Raw genomic sequence first — 17,220 nt, forward strand, 5'->3', positions numbered from 1 at the left:
TAAAGTGATGATTACCCAAATTTCAACCCAATAAACCAAACTCGTTTAAATGTTCTAGTACAGTGAACTCTGACTCATAATCGTCAGTAATTAACCACGTAGAGCAGGGCCTCCAACCACCACGTTCTAATGCCTGACACTCTGCAGTGGAGCTGACGTAACAGCAAGAGAAATAGAGCGCACAATGAATGTCACGCACTTGAATCATCCCAAAACCATCTCCCACCTAGGCCCATGGGAAACTGTCTTCCGTGAAACCAGTCCTTGTTGCTAAAATCGCTGGGGACCACTGATGTAGAAAACCAAATATAAGCAATTGAGTCACATTACTTCTAGCTCATTTTTGGATGTCTGCATGGGTCAGCATAAAAATGGCTTTAACCTGGGGGTTACATGCTAAGATAAACACAGAGGACACAGTCTACAGAAAAGAAACATGATACCTGTTCTGAATGTAATTAAGCCTGTAACGAGTGAAACAATTCTTTTACTGATGCTTTAATTAAAATTTCTAAAGCAACCAGGTAACTACAAAAATAGTACCTGTATATATGTAAGAGACCCAAATCTACAGGTAGTGAGAGAGAGAGAAAAGGGCAAATGTCTGCATATTTATAACATTATTAACACGCTCTTACAATGCACATCTCACAGTTTATACAATACACATAGTTTGTAATTTCTTATCTATCTCAGGCTTCTCAAATAATCTTTCAGTTGCAGTTATTATTGGCTTAAGGTGGAATGACAGTTTTCAATGGGTTGTCTCTAGCTCAATGAAATGACTTTGCCTAACTTTGAAAACACTGAGTAAACAGAACTCCGTGCATCTTGCCACATACAGATTTGTGCTGTTTTGCAAGAATTCAGGTGCTCTGGGACCTGTTAGTTTATTACTAAGGTATCTTTCAGGAAACAGGAGAGGGCTGTCTGACCAAAGCAGAAGATAGGAGAATGACTATTATAGTGTCATAAAAAAGAAAATACTCTTGAAGCAGCCATCTGAATAGCACACACTAAGAAATAAGAAACTGCAATAGTAGCACAGCATTGTGTTTGGAAGAATATGTTGCATTAGTATTTGACTAAGGCAATGGCACCCCACTCCAGTAATCTTGCCTGGAAAATCCCATGGATGGAGAATCCTGGTGGGCTACAGTCCATGAGGTTGCAAAGAGTCGGACACAACTGAGCCACTTTACTTACTTAAGCATATTTTGGACATTCCAGCAAAACTACATAGCACCTCTGAAATGTTTTGCAGAGAAGTATCCCATTTCTGATTACATAGTTGAATATTTGTTAAGCATGATTATGTACAGAATTTCTGTGATTAGATAATTGTATACATTTTGCCTTAAGTTTCCTCTTCTGATTATCCCTGGAGGGCAGGGACTAACTACCCACGAACCTCTTGGATGTGTGATACTTATTTTCATGAATGTGTTCCACGAATATCTCCTGAAACCGTCTCATCTCGGTGGCGGTTTGCTCTAATGTTCTCCTCACCCTTGCTCTTTCCTCTTGCCACTGTGTCTGTCACTTTGCTGACCTGGCCCTTATCTTGAGGAGGTCATCAGTTACCCTGCAACAGAACCCTGATGACATTCCTCTGGGGCCACAGAGGTCCCCTGTTCTCACCAGACACTCTTTGCTACAGGCTGCAGTGACCCGAGCCATGCAGGGGAAGTTTCCTTTTGGGAACTAGTTTATTCGTGGCCGTCACAGAACAGCCAACAATACATGTTGGTGTCAGTCACTCAGCCGTCTCCGGCTTCCCTGGTGGCTCAGATGGTAAAGAATCTGCCTGCAATGCAGGAGCTGCAGGTTTGATCCCTGAGTTGGGAAGATCCCCTAGAGAAGAAAATGGCAACCCACTCCAGTATTCTTGCCTGGAGAATTCCTGCCCGGGGGAGCCTGGTGGGCTATGGTCCATGGGACTGCAAAGAATTGAACACGACTGAGCAACTAACACTCCCTTTAAACATGTTGGGTGACTATAAATGACGGAATGCATTACTGAACGTGGCAAGCTCACTCTCTCTCTCTCACACACACACACAATCTTACAAATAAAAGAACAAAAGCATGCTGTATTCTAACCATGTTACTCCTGACAACAGGATCAGGTCTCCATATCAGAAGTAGAATATAAGTAACTTCCCCCCAAAAGGAAGGTACCGATCAATTAAAGAAATTAGACCCAGTTTTTTGAATGTTTTTCTCAGAGAATCAGGGAGATTACTATAGATGGAAGAGAATCTAAATCTTGGGCTCTGTGTATTTCCTTCCTTTGGTTTTATGGCTAGTTTTGAAGTAGCTGAGTGGTCAGGGATAGGAGATGGGTCGAATCATAACCAATTAACCTGCTGGTAAGGTGAAGTCGCTCAGTCGTGTCCAACTCTTCACGACCCCACGGACTGTAGCCTACCAGGCTCTTCCATCCATGGGATTTTCCAGGCAAGAGTACTGGAGTGGGTTGCCGTTTCCTTCTCCAGAGGATCTTCCCGACCCAGGGATGGAACCCAGGTCTCCCACATTGTAGGCAGACGCTTTACCCTCTGGGCCACCAGGGAAGTCTTGGTGGAGCAGTCTAATTGTCTTTAGATTAAGCAGTTGTTTTCATATTTCACAAACCATTTGGGTAAACGAAACCCTCCACCTAAAAGATCTACTATTATAATAGAATGTTTTCATATTCATCTCTACACACTTATGTTTATCTGAGTATATCTGACTCAGTGGAAGGTTTCAAGTTGGTGAAGGAGTACCTTCAAACCCAACAATACTCAGACTTTTAAGGTGATCACTACATAAAAACTTGGAGGTCATTTATAATATCTATGTTTTCTAAAGCACTATTCCCAATAGTTTTATTTCTCCTCTTGACCACCAGCCATGTATAGCTCATACTTTTTTCCCCAGATGGATTATATACATTTTTCCAAGTTGATTTTTACTTGGCAACTTCCTGCCCATTTCCAATCTCTCTAGGACACTTAAAGTTAATTTCTGTTCCTTCCTGATGGGACCGCTCAGTTCATTCATCTGTGAATTTCATCAGTGTCCTCTCTTACAAATTATCAAGACTGATGGTAAACAGAGCAGATTTAATGTCAATCCCTTCCCATTAAACTAGCCAAGCAACTGACAAACCCCATTTAATGACATATCCAGAACGGCACTACTGTGTTCTGAATTGAAGACAGAAGGGTAGAAACCTATTGATTTATTTGATTAAAATCTGTTTAACTCTTGCAACGCACAAGGATTTCTCAACTGAGTCATTCACGCAGGGGGCTGGCTCCCCCAAAGCTACATTAAATATGTTTCTTTCCAGCCGTTCGTAGTGAGTCATTACATGCAGCTCTTAAACCTGAAAAGCGTTCAAACGGACTGAACGCAGTGAGGCAGGCAGCCCTCTACAAATGCTACCAAAGCCCTAGACACAAATAAAACTCTCGATTGCTAGAGTGTGCACTCCCCTTTTGTTGTTGTTCGGTTGCCACGTTGTGTCCAACTCTTTGTGACCCCATGGACTGCAACGTGCCAGGCTTCCCAGTCCTTCAGTATCTCCCAGAGTTTGCTCAAACGCATATCTGTTGCGTCCACTCCCCTTTGACCTGTTCTCAAATTTTCACGTCAATATGCCAGTTTGGACAAGAAAGGCAAAGTTTTCTATTACTGAAATAGAAAGATGATAAAAGGACCTTAAGGTTGGCAATGACTTGCTTTTTAAAAGGCCACTCCAAGAAATACATTCTAGTTTAAATCTAAAAAGGCAGGGGGAGAAAAAAAAAAAAAAAAAAGCTAGATTGGCAAGATACAGGGCGGGTAGATTCCAAGGGGAAAGGCCTTCACCAATTCTTCACTCATCAGTAACCTGTAGCGTAAGAGACCTGCCCTGGGTCAAGGTGAGTTTGATGAGGCACCACGAGGGCTGAAGGGGATGACTCCCAGGTGTGTGAGGGGTAGATGGGCATAAGTGCATTCCCGCAGCGTTTCCTTGTTCAGTGAGTACATCCAATTACCTGGACACCATCCTTGACATCTTCCCCTCTATGGACTCATATCTTTTTTTAAAAAGATATAAGTTACTCATATCTTTCAAAAAAAAAAACTGCACCTTCTAAATCTCTCCAAAGCACCTACCTCTCTCTGCATCTACTACAGCTATCTTAGTGCATTATTTCTCATCTGGACCACTGCCACAGCCATCCAACTGATCCCCTGTATCCTTTCTTGTGCCATCCAACGGAGTCTCCAAACTCAATCCTCCAGAGTGCTCTATCACGCTAGCTTTCGCTGACTCACTGTGGCTCCATATGGTCTTAATTCACTTATCTACCTCTGACCCTTTCCCTTACTACATTCCTGCCACATTAGCCTTCTTTGATTCTGTAAGAATTCCAGCGTTCTTTTAATAGCTTATAGTATCTATTACCAATGCCTTTGCCTGGAAAGCTTTAAACCTATCCCCATTCTCTTTGACCTCATTTTACAAATTCTTCACGTAAGGTGCCACTTGCTTAGTGAAGTCTGGCCTTTCTAACGCATTCTTTACATTGTCTTTAAAGCACCCAGTTTGAATTATTTATTCATTTTTATGATTTATTTATGCCATTTTGAAAAAAGATGTGTCTCCCTATCAAATTATAAGCTCAGTGAAGGCAAGGACAATGCCCGTTTTGTTCATAACTGTAGCCTTGGGACCTAGCTTGGCACCTGGTCCACAGAAGACTTTCAAAAAAATGTCTGTTGAGTGAATGATGAATGATTGAATTCTTTAATTTTTGCTCTCCTGATTTTATCACTCCCTTTGCCTCATCTCTTTGAAAATATATCAAGGCAGTAAGCAAAAAAATAATAATATGAGAGGATTATGAAAAGAATGTCTAATTACTTCAAATACCTAAGAAATAAAAGCCTTTAAAAATTAAATATATAAAAATAATCAGCCAAGGTTACTGTCTCCATTAGTATTCCCACTTATTTTTAAACTTGTTTTTCTTTCAAACTTTGTTTTATTAGGCAATATGGAATTGGTGGTATTCAAACACTTTTATCCTACAAAAATAGCAATTTCTGTATATATCTGTGTATACATATACACATATTTATGCATTTCCAAATAAATGTCTTCTTAATAAAACAAAAATCCTCCCCCCGCCGCCCCACCACCAGATATCTTTAAAATGGTCGACTTTTATATGCAGGTAGAGAACTTCAAAATGCCCAACCCATCTTTAAGTTCTATTACTTTGATACAAACGACTTGTAAATGTAGAGATCACTAATCCAATCTACTCCCTGAACCCAAGACCAGCATTTTCATCTGTCTGCTTGACTTAGACATTTAACTGGCACTTGAAACTCTAAAAACATCCAACCAATATCATCACCTTCCCTCAATATATCATTTCATTAAGTTTCTTGTTTCTACGACTATCACCATGGCAACTACCAGGCCAATCACATTTGAAACTCTCTATTCATTTGAACCTTTTCCTGGATTCCTATCAGTGCATTCCAGTCAATGGCCAATCCCCAAAATTCTAACTCTAGTATCTAACTCAGCTCTCCTTTTCTAGCCTCATTCCTTTCATGAAGCTAAGGCCTTCGTTACACAAGTCGTCACACTGGTCTCCTCCCTCCAATCCCACCACCATTAACCAGCCTAAACACATCTCTGCATAGCTGGCTCCTTTTCTCAAACATCTTCAAAAGAATCGCGATGCCACTAAGCCCAGTGTGTCTCAACATTTAACCCATGTCCCCCCCTTTTTGATTAAGGCAAAAATCTCATACCTCTCCTATATTTTATATTACAGAAACAAGGGGACTTTTCCTATTCCTTAAATATAAAACAATGAGATTCAACATGCTTTTTCAAACTCTACTCACCATACTTCAAGTTCTGTCTGTGAATCCCTCTTATTAACTGTCAGCTCTCTAGAGGGAGGCCTACTACATGGTGGGCACTCAATAAATGTTGATTAAATGAACTACTAAACCCTGACAGTAAGGATCATCCATGATATAAATTCAGTCTGGTTTTTCAGTTTTATGGCCTGCTATGGGCTTCCCAGGTGGCTTAATGGCAAAAGAATCTGCCTGCTAATTCAGGAGACGCAGGTTTGATCCCTGGAGGAGGAAACGGCAACCCACTCCAGCCTGAAAAATTCCATGGACCGAGGGACCTGGCTGGCTACAATCCATGGGGTCGCAAAGGGTCGGACATGACTGAGCACGAGGACCGTACTTTACCGAGGGGCTGAATTTCAACCCCTGATGTGCAGCATGTGCTTAGTCGCTCAGTCATATCTGACTCTTTGTGACCTCATGGACTATAGCCCACCAGGCTCCTTTGGCCACGGGGATTCTCCAGGCAAGAGTACAGCAGTGGGTTGCCATACCCTCCTCCAGGGGATCTTCCCAACCCAGAGATCAAACCCAGGTCTCCTGCAATGCAGGGGGATTCTTTAGAGGCTTGTAAAATGAGTTAGGGGTTCATGAGTACTCATTACTTGGCTACTTCAGCCAAATTATGCCAGTGGTTCTCAAAGCATGATCCCACAAACAGAGATATCAGCACCCCTAGAATGCACTAGAAAAGCAAATTCTCAGTCCCCACCTTAGATCTACTGAGTCAGAAACTCTAGAAATAGAGCTTCATAATTTTGTTTTTACAAGTGCTCCAAGCAATTTTAGAGCATGCAAAAGCTTGATAACCACTGAACTAGACCATTTACCCTCATGTAAGTGTTATCTTTCCTCTTTCCATGACTTGATTCCTTCTGCCTGGAAACTCCAGTGCCTGGCTAGTACTCAATAAATGTTCATTTTGCCTGAACAGCCAAAAACTCCAAAATGCCCCCTTGATACCCTCATATAGCTGAACTGACATTATGCCTCTTTTTGTGCACATACTCTTTTCAGTTGGCATGAGGAAATGCAAGTCTATTCTTAGCAATAATGTCAATATTTTAGAAGTGTAAATTGTCTAAAATTGTTCATATTTTGGGGAATAAATGATATATCATCTACTCAGTATTTGAAGCTTATTACAAATTTTGCCATCTTGAGGATCTTGAGAGGAGATGCCTGTTTTTAATTACAATCTTAAAAAGAGTCAGAAACCTTTAGATTTAATGATTCCAATTTTGCAGAGTTGAAGACAGGTACTTATTGATGTTAATCTGTATCAGAATCACATAAGTGTTCCAAGAAGCCAGGTGAGCCACTTGGCTAACCTCGGAGCCCAGGCAGGAAACTGAAGGTTTGCCCTAAATAGGGAGATTCTGAGACAGGAAGAATATTTGGGCCAGGGAGAAACTGAAGCTGGCTTTCTAAGGCTGCAGAGAACTCATCTGTGTTTCCAGATAAAAGTAAAACCCCAAACATGAAATACAAGAGGTTGCTAACTTGAAAATCAATAGAAATATTGACTGGCTTAAAGGAGAAAACCATGTATAATAAAACCCCAAAGACCACACAGACACACACAAGCTCACACAAACAAAAATGGCAGTAAACACAAGATGGCAGAAGTCTTTCAAATTCTTTTAAGGAATGGGATATATTTCTGGTACTAGGATATGATACCTCATTATAAAGATGATTAGCAGCAAATTACCAAAAGCTATAATCAGAGTACACTGCGAGCAATTTTACACCATCTAGGACAATTGACCATTTTTCAGATAAGGAACAGCCTCAGAAAGATTACATAACTTTCCCAAGAGCATAGATTTAATCAGCGGCAAAGCCTATGTTGATTTCTTCTTGGACTTGAGGTCTTCTTGCTACATCATTCTAATGTCTGGGTTGAATCATATTTGCTGCTGGCCACAGGAGCCGCAGAGGATATGTTTTAATTAAATCCATCTGATTACTTACTGGGCATATGAACTATCTTTACTGATTCTTTAGCATGGTCCTAACAAGTTGTGATAAAGCCTTTAACAAACCCAGGACAAAAATGTGGCTTTACTGGTACAAGCATCTTAAAATTTAAGGTCATACAGCATTTTAAAACATAACAAGCAAATCTTGGTACACAAAACAGACAGATGGCTTTTGCTAATACAGAAACCCTAAAATGGGTTAAGCAAATGGTAAAAAAAAAAAAATCTCTAGGAAGTTTTATTGCTTTTGCTCGGCAACTCTCAAAACATAAGATGAAACAATGTAATTTTAATTCAATGACTGACTGGATCCTTCTTTAAGTTCTGGCTTTGATAGCTCCCAGATGCAACTTTTAATTTCATAATTCATTTTTAAAATATGGGCCAAATCCTATTTCAATAATGAAATATCCAAACTCTAGTCCAATACTCCAGGTATTTTATGTACTAACTGTAACATGATTTCTAAATGGCAGAGTTTTAGAGCTGAGAAGGACTTTTGAGACCATGTAATCAAACACCATCATCATGAAAAAGAAAGAACTGACGTTTCCGACAGTCGTAACTTTAATACAACAAAATATCTGATAATCCTTCAGGATTAATATACAAAGAAGAAGCATGAAAGCTTTCTGACTATTCTATCAAAAATTAAATGTATATGTCACTCTGCATATTCCTATCTTGTTTGAAATATTATGAGCACATATAATTCTTAATTAAAAAAAAGAAATTAAAAGAAAACAAGCTTGTGCTACTTAATTATTAATTATCTTAAGGTTTTAAGATTATTTTTAAAAAACTGAACAACCTGATAAGAAAATTTCAGTAATGTTACCATGAAAAAACATTACCAATCACACAGGGTTTTCCCCCCCTAACATTCAAACAGGCTGTCATCTACAATAAGGAGTAGAAAAGTCTACACAGCACAGAAAAGTCTACTGAAAATAGAATATGTGAGAAAAGATAAAGTCTATCTAAAGAGAAAGACACTGATTTAAAGGTTTCAAAAAGATCAAACCTTCTAACACTATCTCAGTGAGAAATAAAGCCTTTATATTGTCAATATATCAAAAGAAACCAAAGCACGAAGTTTTAAAAATTGAAAAGCTGGGGCAACAACTGAGTAACAACATTAAACTTAAGACTCCATACTCTGAGATTTATACATAACTTAGGTAAAACTGCAAGAGCTTTCTCTGCTGAACACAGGATAACAAACGGAGTCACACACCCCTACTCATAACTCGCAGACACACACCAACATACCTATTGTTGTTCCGACAATTCCGACAGTTAATGCACTCCATTGGGTCAGTCGGAGGTACTGCTGTGTACAGGCCACCACCCTTGTCAGGAAGGAAGTAGAGGGAAAAAGAAAAAAAGAGAGTGCTGAAGGTGTCACAGACTAGTAATCAGATCATCTCTAAAGTTAAGTAAAGCCACACCAACAATAAATGGTTACATGGGATATTTTAACCATCTCCTTGAGCTGTGTTACGTTTATCACTATTTACCTATATTCACACAGGAGTTGTGCACAATACTAAAACTGTTCTCCCTAAACTCAACTACCATGGGTTTTTGCATGTATGTTTGTACTGGAAAGAGGGAAATAAATGAAGGGAGAAGGTTAGTCATTTCCCTTCAGTGTTTCAAATCTAATGGGCCCAAAATACACTATACGTTATAACCTCCTATTCATTTTTACTTTCCTAGCAGTCATGGAAAATTTTTATGGGATGCTAGCTGGAGAAACAGGGTGGAAATCTGTTTGAATGATGTCACAAGATAAACCCATCTTCATTTTCCTGTAATTATTTCGATTAGGTTTGTTCACTTGACTCCATGAAGTCTTAAAACATGTTATATTTTTCCAGATGGAGTAGATTCTCAGCCAGCGATGACTTGGAGGGGAGTATTAATATTGTGCTGTTGCTTTTGGCGGAAACTGCCCAGCAATTAAGAAAAATGCCCAGATTAACACATACCTCACTGTAAAATGTTCACTTCACATATACAATGGCGAGAGTTCTTCAAAATGGGTTAAGACTTGAGTCAACCTTACGGTCTGAGTCAAAATTCTGCTTTCAGAAGCAAAACAGCAGAGCTGAATTTGATAAGGGTGGAGGAGGCTGTTACACTGCTCCCCAAGCCCAGAACAGGCCCTCAAGGTTAGGAAAAGTTCAGGCAATTGTTTTTCCCAGAATACTTTCCATTTCCATTCATCTCATAACAACAGCCAGAATCTAAGCAAACCCAAAGTACTGAAAATTTCTTGCTACATTCCTGATCCAACTAGCAACAGGAGCTTTTGAGAAAACATTGAGAGAAAGAATATCCCTATGCTATATTCAGTCCAGGAGGATAAACTCCAAAGCTTTAGAAAAACCTGAAGTTAAGAACCTACAGGATAGTGTATTTATTGGACTCACCAAACATATGAAAGTTAATTCAATCATTTTATGATCAAAACCGTTTTAAAAATGCCCTTATTTCCACATATCCAAAAGAGTAAGAAAATGAATGAGCTAATATCACAGAGGATAACATCTAAAACTGCACGCTTACTGGGGCAGCTATTATTTAAATAGCAACTCATTGTTCAAAAACACAAAGTACTGTGTTCAAATACTAAAGCAAAGATCAGACTTATTTTTTTTTTTCTTATAGAAACAGCATGTGCTATTCAAACGGTAATGCTCTCTCCTTCAATTTCTTAGACAATGTTAGTAGTTTGGACTAAGAATAGTGACAAAAAAAAGTTTAGAAAGTCTGAATATAAGCCATGTCTTTCCATTACAAAATAATGAAATCATTATTCACTTTTGGTAATGATGTACTGAAGCAAATTAAATATTTTTTCTACAACATACTAAAGCTAGGTCACAGGAAAGCCATTAGATTTCTAGCTTTAAGATACAAATATATATTATAGTTTTGGTCTCCAAAGGTAAGATTTTAATAAATCTGTACTACTGTTTAAGATTTTTTTAAAAAATCTCTATAAACTTCATTTCTAGCACATTGTAGGTTATGGCAAATTTATCTGTAATTGAAATAATGACAAAAATGTAAATGAGTGTTTAATTTGATCAACTAAACATTTTATTTATGTGGTTGAAAATAAAGTGGCTGACTATCCAAACAATGTAATAAATCAAGCTTCCTGGTGCAGAGAATCTCTTAAACAAGTACAAATCTAAAATACATTAGTCATTCTATTCCCACTTCAAAAATGAAAGTGTATCAGCTGGTTGAAAGTGAAAGTGTTAGTCACTCAGTCGTGTCAGACTCTTTGTGACCCTACGGACTGTAGCCCGCCAGGCTCCTCTATCCATGGGATTCTCCAGGCAAGAATACTGGAGTGGGTTGCCCTTCCCTTCTCCAAGGGATCTTCCCAACCCAGGGATCGAGCCTGGGTCTCTTACACTGTACTGAAATAAAGTAGTACTAAAGGTTTATCACTGCTCGTGGCGAGAGGGCACAAATCTTATAAAATATAAAAATCCTACAGGCAACCACAAAGCACACATGGGCAAAACAAGTCAGGAAAACCTCATAGGAGGTCGGAGGCGACAATCTGGTGGTACACAGCCATGCCATGCATGGCCCATACAAGGCTTTTTTCTAAAAGCGTAATCAGTTGCCAACATGTAAAAATATCTAGGTTTCACCTGGATTTACAGATGTGAAAATTCAGAAGACCTGGCCACACAGGGTGTGTGGACAACAGGCGCTGAACCTGGGCCGCTTCTTGTTTTTTTAAATTTTCTCTATTCATTTTTTGGCTGTGCTGGGTCTTCTTTGCTACAATTGCTACAATTGCTACAAGAGCTTTTCTCTAGTTGCAGCGAACGAGCGGGGACCACTCTCTAGTTGTGATGTGTGGGCTTTCACTGTGGTGACGTCTCTTGTTGCACAGCACAGGCCCTAGGCTGTGTGGGTTCAGTAGTTGCGGCTCCCAGGCTCTGGAGCACAGGCTCAACAGTTGTGGCCCAGAGGCTTAGCCGCATGTGGATCTTCCCAGATCAGGGATCGAACCTGTGTCTCCTGCATTGGCAGGGCGATTCTTTACCACTGGGCCACCAGGGAAGCCCCCCAGGGCTGCTTCTACATGGCTCTCCCATACCTCCACTACTTCCGTCCCATCTCCAACTCGTTTCACTCAATTTCCTGATCCGCCTGACTCCTCTAAGCATATAAGCTTTTAGACTTCAAATAAATCAAATTTAAACTATGTGGCTTGGTCCATGGCCAACAGTATTTCCGCTTCATCTCAAGAACAACTTCCAGTCTGTTTATAATTGGCCCTGCGCTTTCGGTGCTAAATAACTCTAGATATAATTCAGACTGATGAATACAACTACTGCTTGATAACAGAAAGCTTCCAAAGATGACTGGATCAAGGGGCTACCGGTGACACAAGGTACACCAGTGAGCCTGTGAGGTTTCTTTATTGGGAAAAGCACGTGGGCTGACCATGTTCTTGCACCCTGACATTGTGGGGCATAGGGAGGCTTTTATTTATAAGTAGGTCTCTTACATTCACTAGATGACGAGGATGTTCAAAATCCACACGTGTTCTGGTTAGAGAGCTCACGTGCCCGGAGTAGAGCCCTCCGTTTAAGCTCCCGCTGACTCCATTGGGGACTTTATGGTGCAGATGCGAGCAGCCATTGCCGAAGCTTCCATGAACACTTCCATTTATCCGGTTTGTGCCGGGCAGAGTGGTGTATTCCACCATCTGCCCATTGACATCTGACCCTTGGTAGAGATAGCCTGGTGGGTCGTACTCTGTTGAGAGAGAACAAAAAGAGCAAACAAACAAACAGAAAGGGTAAGGGACTGAAAGAGACAATTCTTCTCGTTCGGGAAGTTTTATTAATTAAATCCCTAATAAACTACAGCTGTACTAAAATACACTCTTAAAAAGTGTTCACTTACAGCTTCTTTGTGAGATTTGCTTTAATCACGTTATTACTGTTATTTCCTTAACGGTGCAGAGGCAGCCAGGAACTATGAGTTAGTTATGACTCTTTTAATGGGAAGAGAAATCAACCAGAGAGAAATCGCTCAAAAGAGAATGAATAGATTCTGCAAGTCACAACTATCAAAGTACGGGCAACACTAAGAAAACGTGTTTAAACTCCCCGATGCTCCAAAGTGCTGAAAGAAATTGTATAAAACGCCAGCAAAAGGCTAACTTCAGGTAGAATATTTCAAAAAGCAATAAACACCACTTAAGTAAAAGGATGGGACTGGGGAAACATTCACTATTCATACAGGTCCTTGGTTATTACAGCCAAGTTGGAAATTGCGGGGCATGAAAGGCTAATTATTCCCTTTCCTTACATTAAAAGTATTTCCATAGCTGCCTCAAATATCTGATTTCCAGAAGCACACCTACCAGATACATTTGGAAAACGCGAACTGTTCTTTAGAATGTATATTATCTAAACTGCACAGGATTTGTTGTCAGAGTTTTGATCAGTTCTTCAAAGGTTCTGGAGGAGAGTGCCAAGGCTGGAGTGGCCGTCCCTCCTCTGCGACAGGTGTGTTAACAGCGCAGGCGTGTCCTGTCAGTGCTTCTCTTCTCCACTAAACCACATGAAGAAGGCATGAAGCCTGCACTGTCCACCAGTGTGGGGCACAGAGCTGACAGCCACAAGGACTGTCTTCTGAATCAATGACTCAATGGACATTTCCATCGATGAACATTACCATTCCCCATCTTTCAACGTATCATCAAGTCACAAAGGAAGGTAACTTTAGCCAGATTAATTTTGCTCAGACATCAGTACTCTTAGTGATTTAGCACACTCTCACACAACCAAAGTCAATGACATCGGAAACATTTAGAAAAACACCCAAAAGATAGCCAGCTCTTCCAGCCTGGCACCACCAGCAGCATCTCCACCACTTCTCACCTTGCCTATCTCTTGGCAACAAGGTGATAAAAATAAATCACTTCTCCCCCATGAACTGTTCACTAAAAAGGGACCAGAGGCAGGAACCAGCTAAGAGCTGCTGAGAGCTTATCACTGCTGGCGTCTTTGCTGTTGTTTCATCTCTTTACTCTGGGGCCAAAGAGGAAACAGAAATACTTCCTCCCGGCAGAGACTAAAGCCTCTGATTGATCTGACTGTCCTCTTTTATAACAGCTGGGGGAAGAGGAATGGTAAGAAGGTGAGGGGATGAAAAAAGAGGAAAGAAAAGGGAAGAGGGTTCTAGGTTACTTGTTTTACTACAGCATCATCACTGACAGCTCCAGCGTGCCTGGACACGTCTCGGGGGCTGGGACACCACTCTGGAGCTGTTTCAGTACATGAAGCGCCAAATTGGGGGCATGGTGTCTTCATCTGTGTCATCCCAGGACAGTGACTTAGAACAGTCTTCACTAGCTTCCTTTCCATCATGCCTTTTTCATTCCTTGTTGACAAGATCTGGAGCAGTACAGAGGGATTACTGAAGCAATTTCAAAGCTCCACGCTTCGACTCCTCAGCCTCTTTGGTGGTCCAACACCACCAGAGTTTCCCAGCACTGAGTCAGCTATTTACTTAGAGACCTGCTTAGTTTGGGCTTTGCTGTTTATTTCTCCTGGGCAATTTAATTGGATGCTCCACTTATTTTGGCTGACAGCTAGCACCATCTTAAAGTCATCTCCACTGAATGAAGAGCATCTGATGTGTTCTATCCCGTAACACTCATGCACAAACATGTTAGAAATCAATATTTATTCTGACAATATTTTTCTACCCATCTTTAGAAAAAAGAGAAGGAGATGCCAGTGAATGGCTTACTCTGTATGGTGTTCTGCTGGCGGTTCTTCCACAGGCACATGGCAATGAAGGCCATGAGGATGAGCACCATCACACCCAGCACACAGCCGACGATCAGGTACAGCATGTCACTGCTCCTGGTGGGGCTGGCGGCAGGGCCCACGTTCCCTCCACTCCCCGAGGAATTCGGAGGGGTGCTCAAGTCTTTGATGGGATACTCAGAAGCTCCAGGGACCCGTTTCACTAGTTGAAAAATAGAAAGGAAAACATGATGTCAGGGTGAAGACAGTCTCTATGAAATGGTTTACTCTCCGAAGGAGGTCTGGTCAGGAACGCGAGCCAGTCTGTTTACACTTGTGACTGAGATGATCTGACCAGCAATGAGTCACAAAGAGGGATCCAAAGTTTAAAAGTCTAATGTGCCAAGGTTTTAGGCCACAAATTCCAGAGAAATCATCAGATCAGAGACACAGAAGCACTTGGTCTAACCCAAGCTGCCATACGAAGATCTGCTCAGCTGCACTGGCGGAAGACTCCCAAAGAGCTGAAATAAAAATATTTTAACCTACAGATGGGACAAAAACTCCTTTCTGTCTGATACACTTTGAGCTGAATGAGACTCACGATTACATATTTTATGCCTTTTGCCTGTAAATCATATTAGAAGACATGACTCTGAACTACTAGAACAATTATATACAATTCCAAAAACTTCACACATAATACTAAACAGTCCAAAACCAAGAACTCTTGAGGTCTACGTAAACACAGTTCTTTTACCTAATTCACTAGTATTCTGGATAACGGCAAGAGCAAAAGCTAAAAACAGGTGGCACATAAACCCCACTTTCTCTGTCCCCAGAAAACATGCTCTTAATGCTCTACGTGTTACATAACCAGCAGACAGCATAGTGGTTGATGGCCTGGTCTCTAGAACCAGACTGTCTGGGTTTCTATCCTGTTCCACCATTCATCCTTTAGCCATATAACCTGACTTCCATAAACCAGTTTCTGCATGTGGAAAATAGACATAATAATGCCAGCTTCATCATAAGGTTGTAATGAAGAGTAAATGAGGGAACTTCCCTGGTGGCCCATTGGTTAAGAATCTAATTTCCAATTAGAGGATGTCGGTTTGATCTCTGGTGAGAGCTGGACCATAAAAAAGGTCGCGTGCCAAAGAACTGATGCTTTGAAATTGCGGTGCTGGAGAAGACTCTTGAGAGCACCTTGGACAACAAAAAGATCAAACCAGTCAATTCTAAAGGATATCAACTCTGAATATTCATTAGAAGGACTGATGCTGAAGCTCCAATACTTCAGCCACCTGATGCAAAGAGCTGACTCATTGGAAAAGACCTCGATGCTGGGAAAGACTGAGGGCAGGTGGAGAAGAGGGCAATAGAGGATGAGACGGTTGGATGGCATCACCAACTCAATGGATACGAACCTGAGCAAACACCGGGAGATAGCGGAGGCCTGGGAAGCCTGCCGTGCTGCCATCCGTGGGGTCACAAAGAGTTGGACACAACTCAGCAACTGAACAACTGAGAACTTAGATCCCACATGCCACAGGGCAACTAAGCCTGCAGGCCACAACTAGAGAGCGCTCGAGATGCAACTAGATAAGTCCACAGGCTGTAGGGCCTACAGCACAAGCAGAGAGCCCACGTGCCCCAACTACTGAGCCTGTGTGCTCCAGAGCCTGCGAACCACAAGAGAGAGAAGCCGTGCACCACACTGGGAGGCCCACGTGCCACAAGAGACACCCTCACGCACAACTAGAGAAAGACTTCCCACCACAAGGAAGACCCAGAGCAGCCAACACTTCTTAAAAAATTAGAATAAATACATAAAATCATAAAAGCATAAATGAGTTAATCCGTGTAAAAAACCTCTCGGCTTACAGCCTGGCATGTGGTAGTGTTCTATCACTTTTGTTACTGTCATTAATTATCCTCCTACATTTTTTGTTATGGTTCCTAACTACTTACAGGAGCAGAGTGATCTTTAAAAACAAACCTACTTCAACAAATATTATACTGGGGTTCCATTTTCTAGCAACTTCAACTCTACAGAACAGGGCTGGAAATCAGTCAAGGAGAGGCTGCCTTTCCAAGGAAAGAGCTCTGCATCACTGAAAGCTAGAAGAATACCTGGCAAAGACTCTAAAGGAAATTTCTACTTTGGGTGGTATGTTGGATTATACAATTCTAAGGTCCCTGCCAATTCCTAAGACAACAAACAAGTTTCTGAGGCAAAATGGATGTTACAGATTGTACATGAAAGACCACAATTACTCATAGGGAAGTCCTTCAGGTTTATTCACTCTTCATTTACTCTGAATTTATTCATAATTCCACCAAGCTTGATGAGCGGTTGCCAACCTCTCGCTGAACTTAAAAACTTTTGCAGTGGGTGAGACGGTCGGTCCCACGGATGTGAATGAGAAGAGAGAGCCAAGAGCGTGACATGAGCAAGGTAAGGGGCAAAACAGAAAGAGGAAGCAGAGAACTAAATAAAAATC

At 41.0% G+C, this 17,220-nt stretch overlaps 1 protein-coding gene across 10 annotated transcripts in view; it reads right to left on the minus strand.

Moving 5' to 3' along the window:
- CDON (cell adhesion associated, oncogene regulated) overlaps window positions 1-17,220 on the minus strand; it is a 98,768-nt gene that overhangs the window by 10,696 nt on the left and 70,852 nt on the right. For all 10 annotated transcript variants that reach the window (XR_009597826.1, XR_009597828.1, XR_009597827.1 and 7 more), the window contains 3 exons: window positions 14,715-14,936; window positions 12,457-12,707; window positions 9,180-9,259 (listed from right to left, as the gene is read on the minus strand). Coding sequence is in view for 6 of the 10 variants with exons in the window: in XM_060404000.1 (XP_060259983.1) it covers window positions 9,180-9,259; window positions 12,457-12,707; window positions 14,715-14,936 (553 nt within the window). In the remaining 4 variants the exon portion in view is untranslated. The remainder of the gene's footprint in view (window positions 1-9,179; window positions 9,260-12,456; window positions 12,708-14,714; window positions 14,937-17,220) is intronic.

This window comes from Ovis aries, chromosome 21 (genome assembly GCF_016772045.2).
Source record: "Ovis aries strain OAR_USU_Benz2616 breed Rambouillet chromosome 21, ARS-UI_Ramb_v3.0, whole genome shotgun sequence".
In the NCBI taxonomy this organism is placed as follows: domain Eukaryota; kingdom Metazoa; phylum Chordata; class Mammalia; order Artiodactyla; family Bovidae; genus Ovis; species Ovis aries.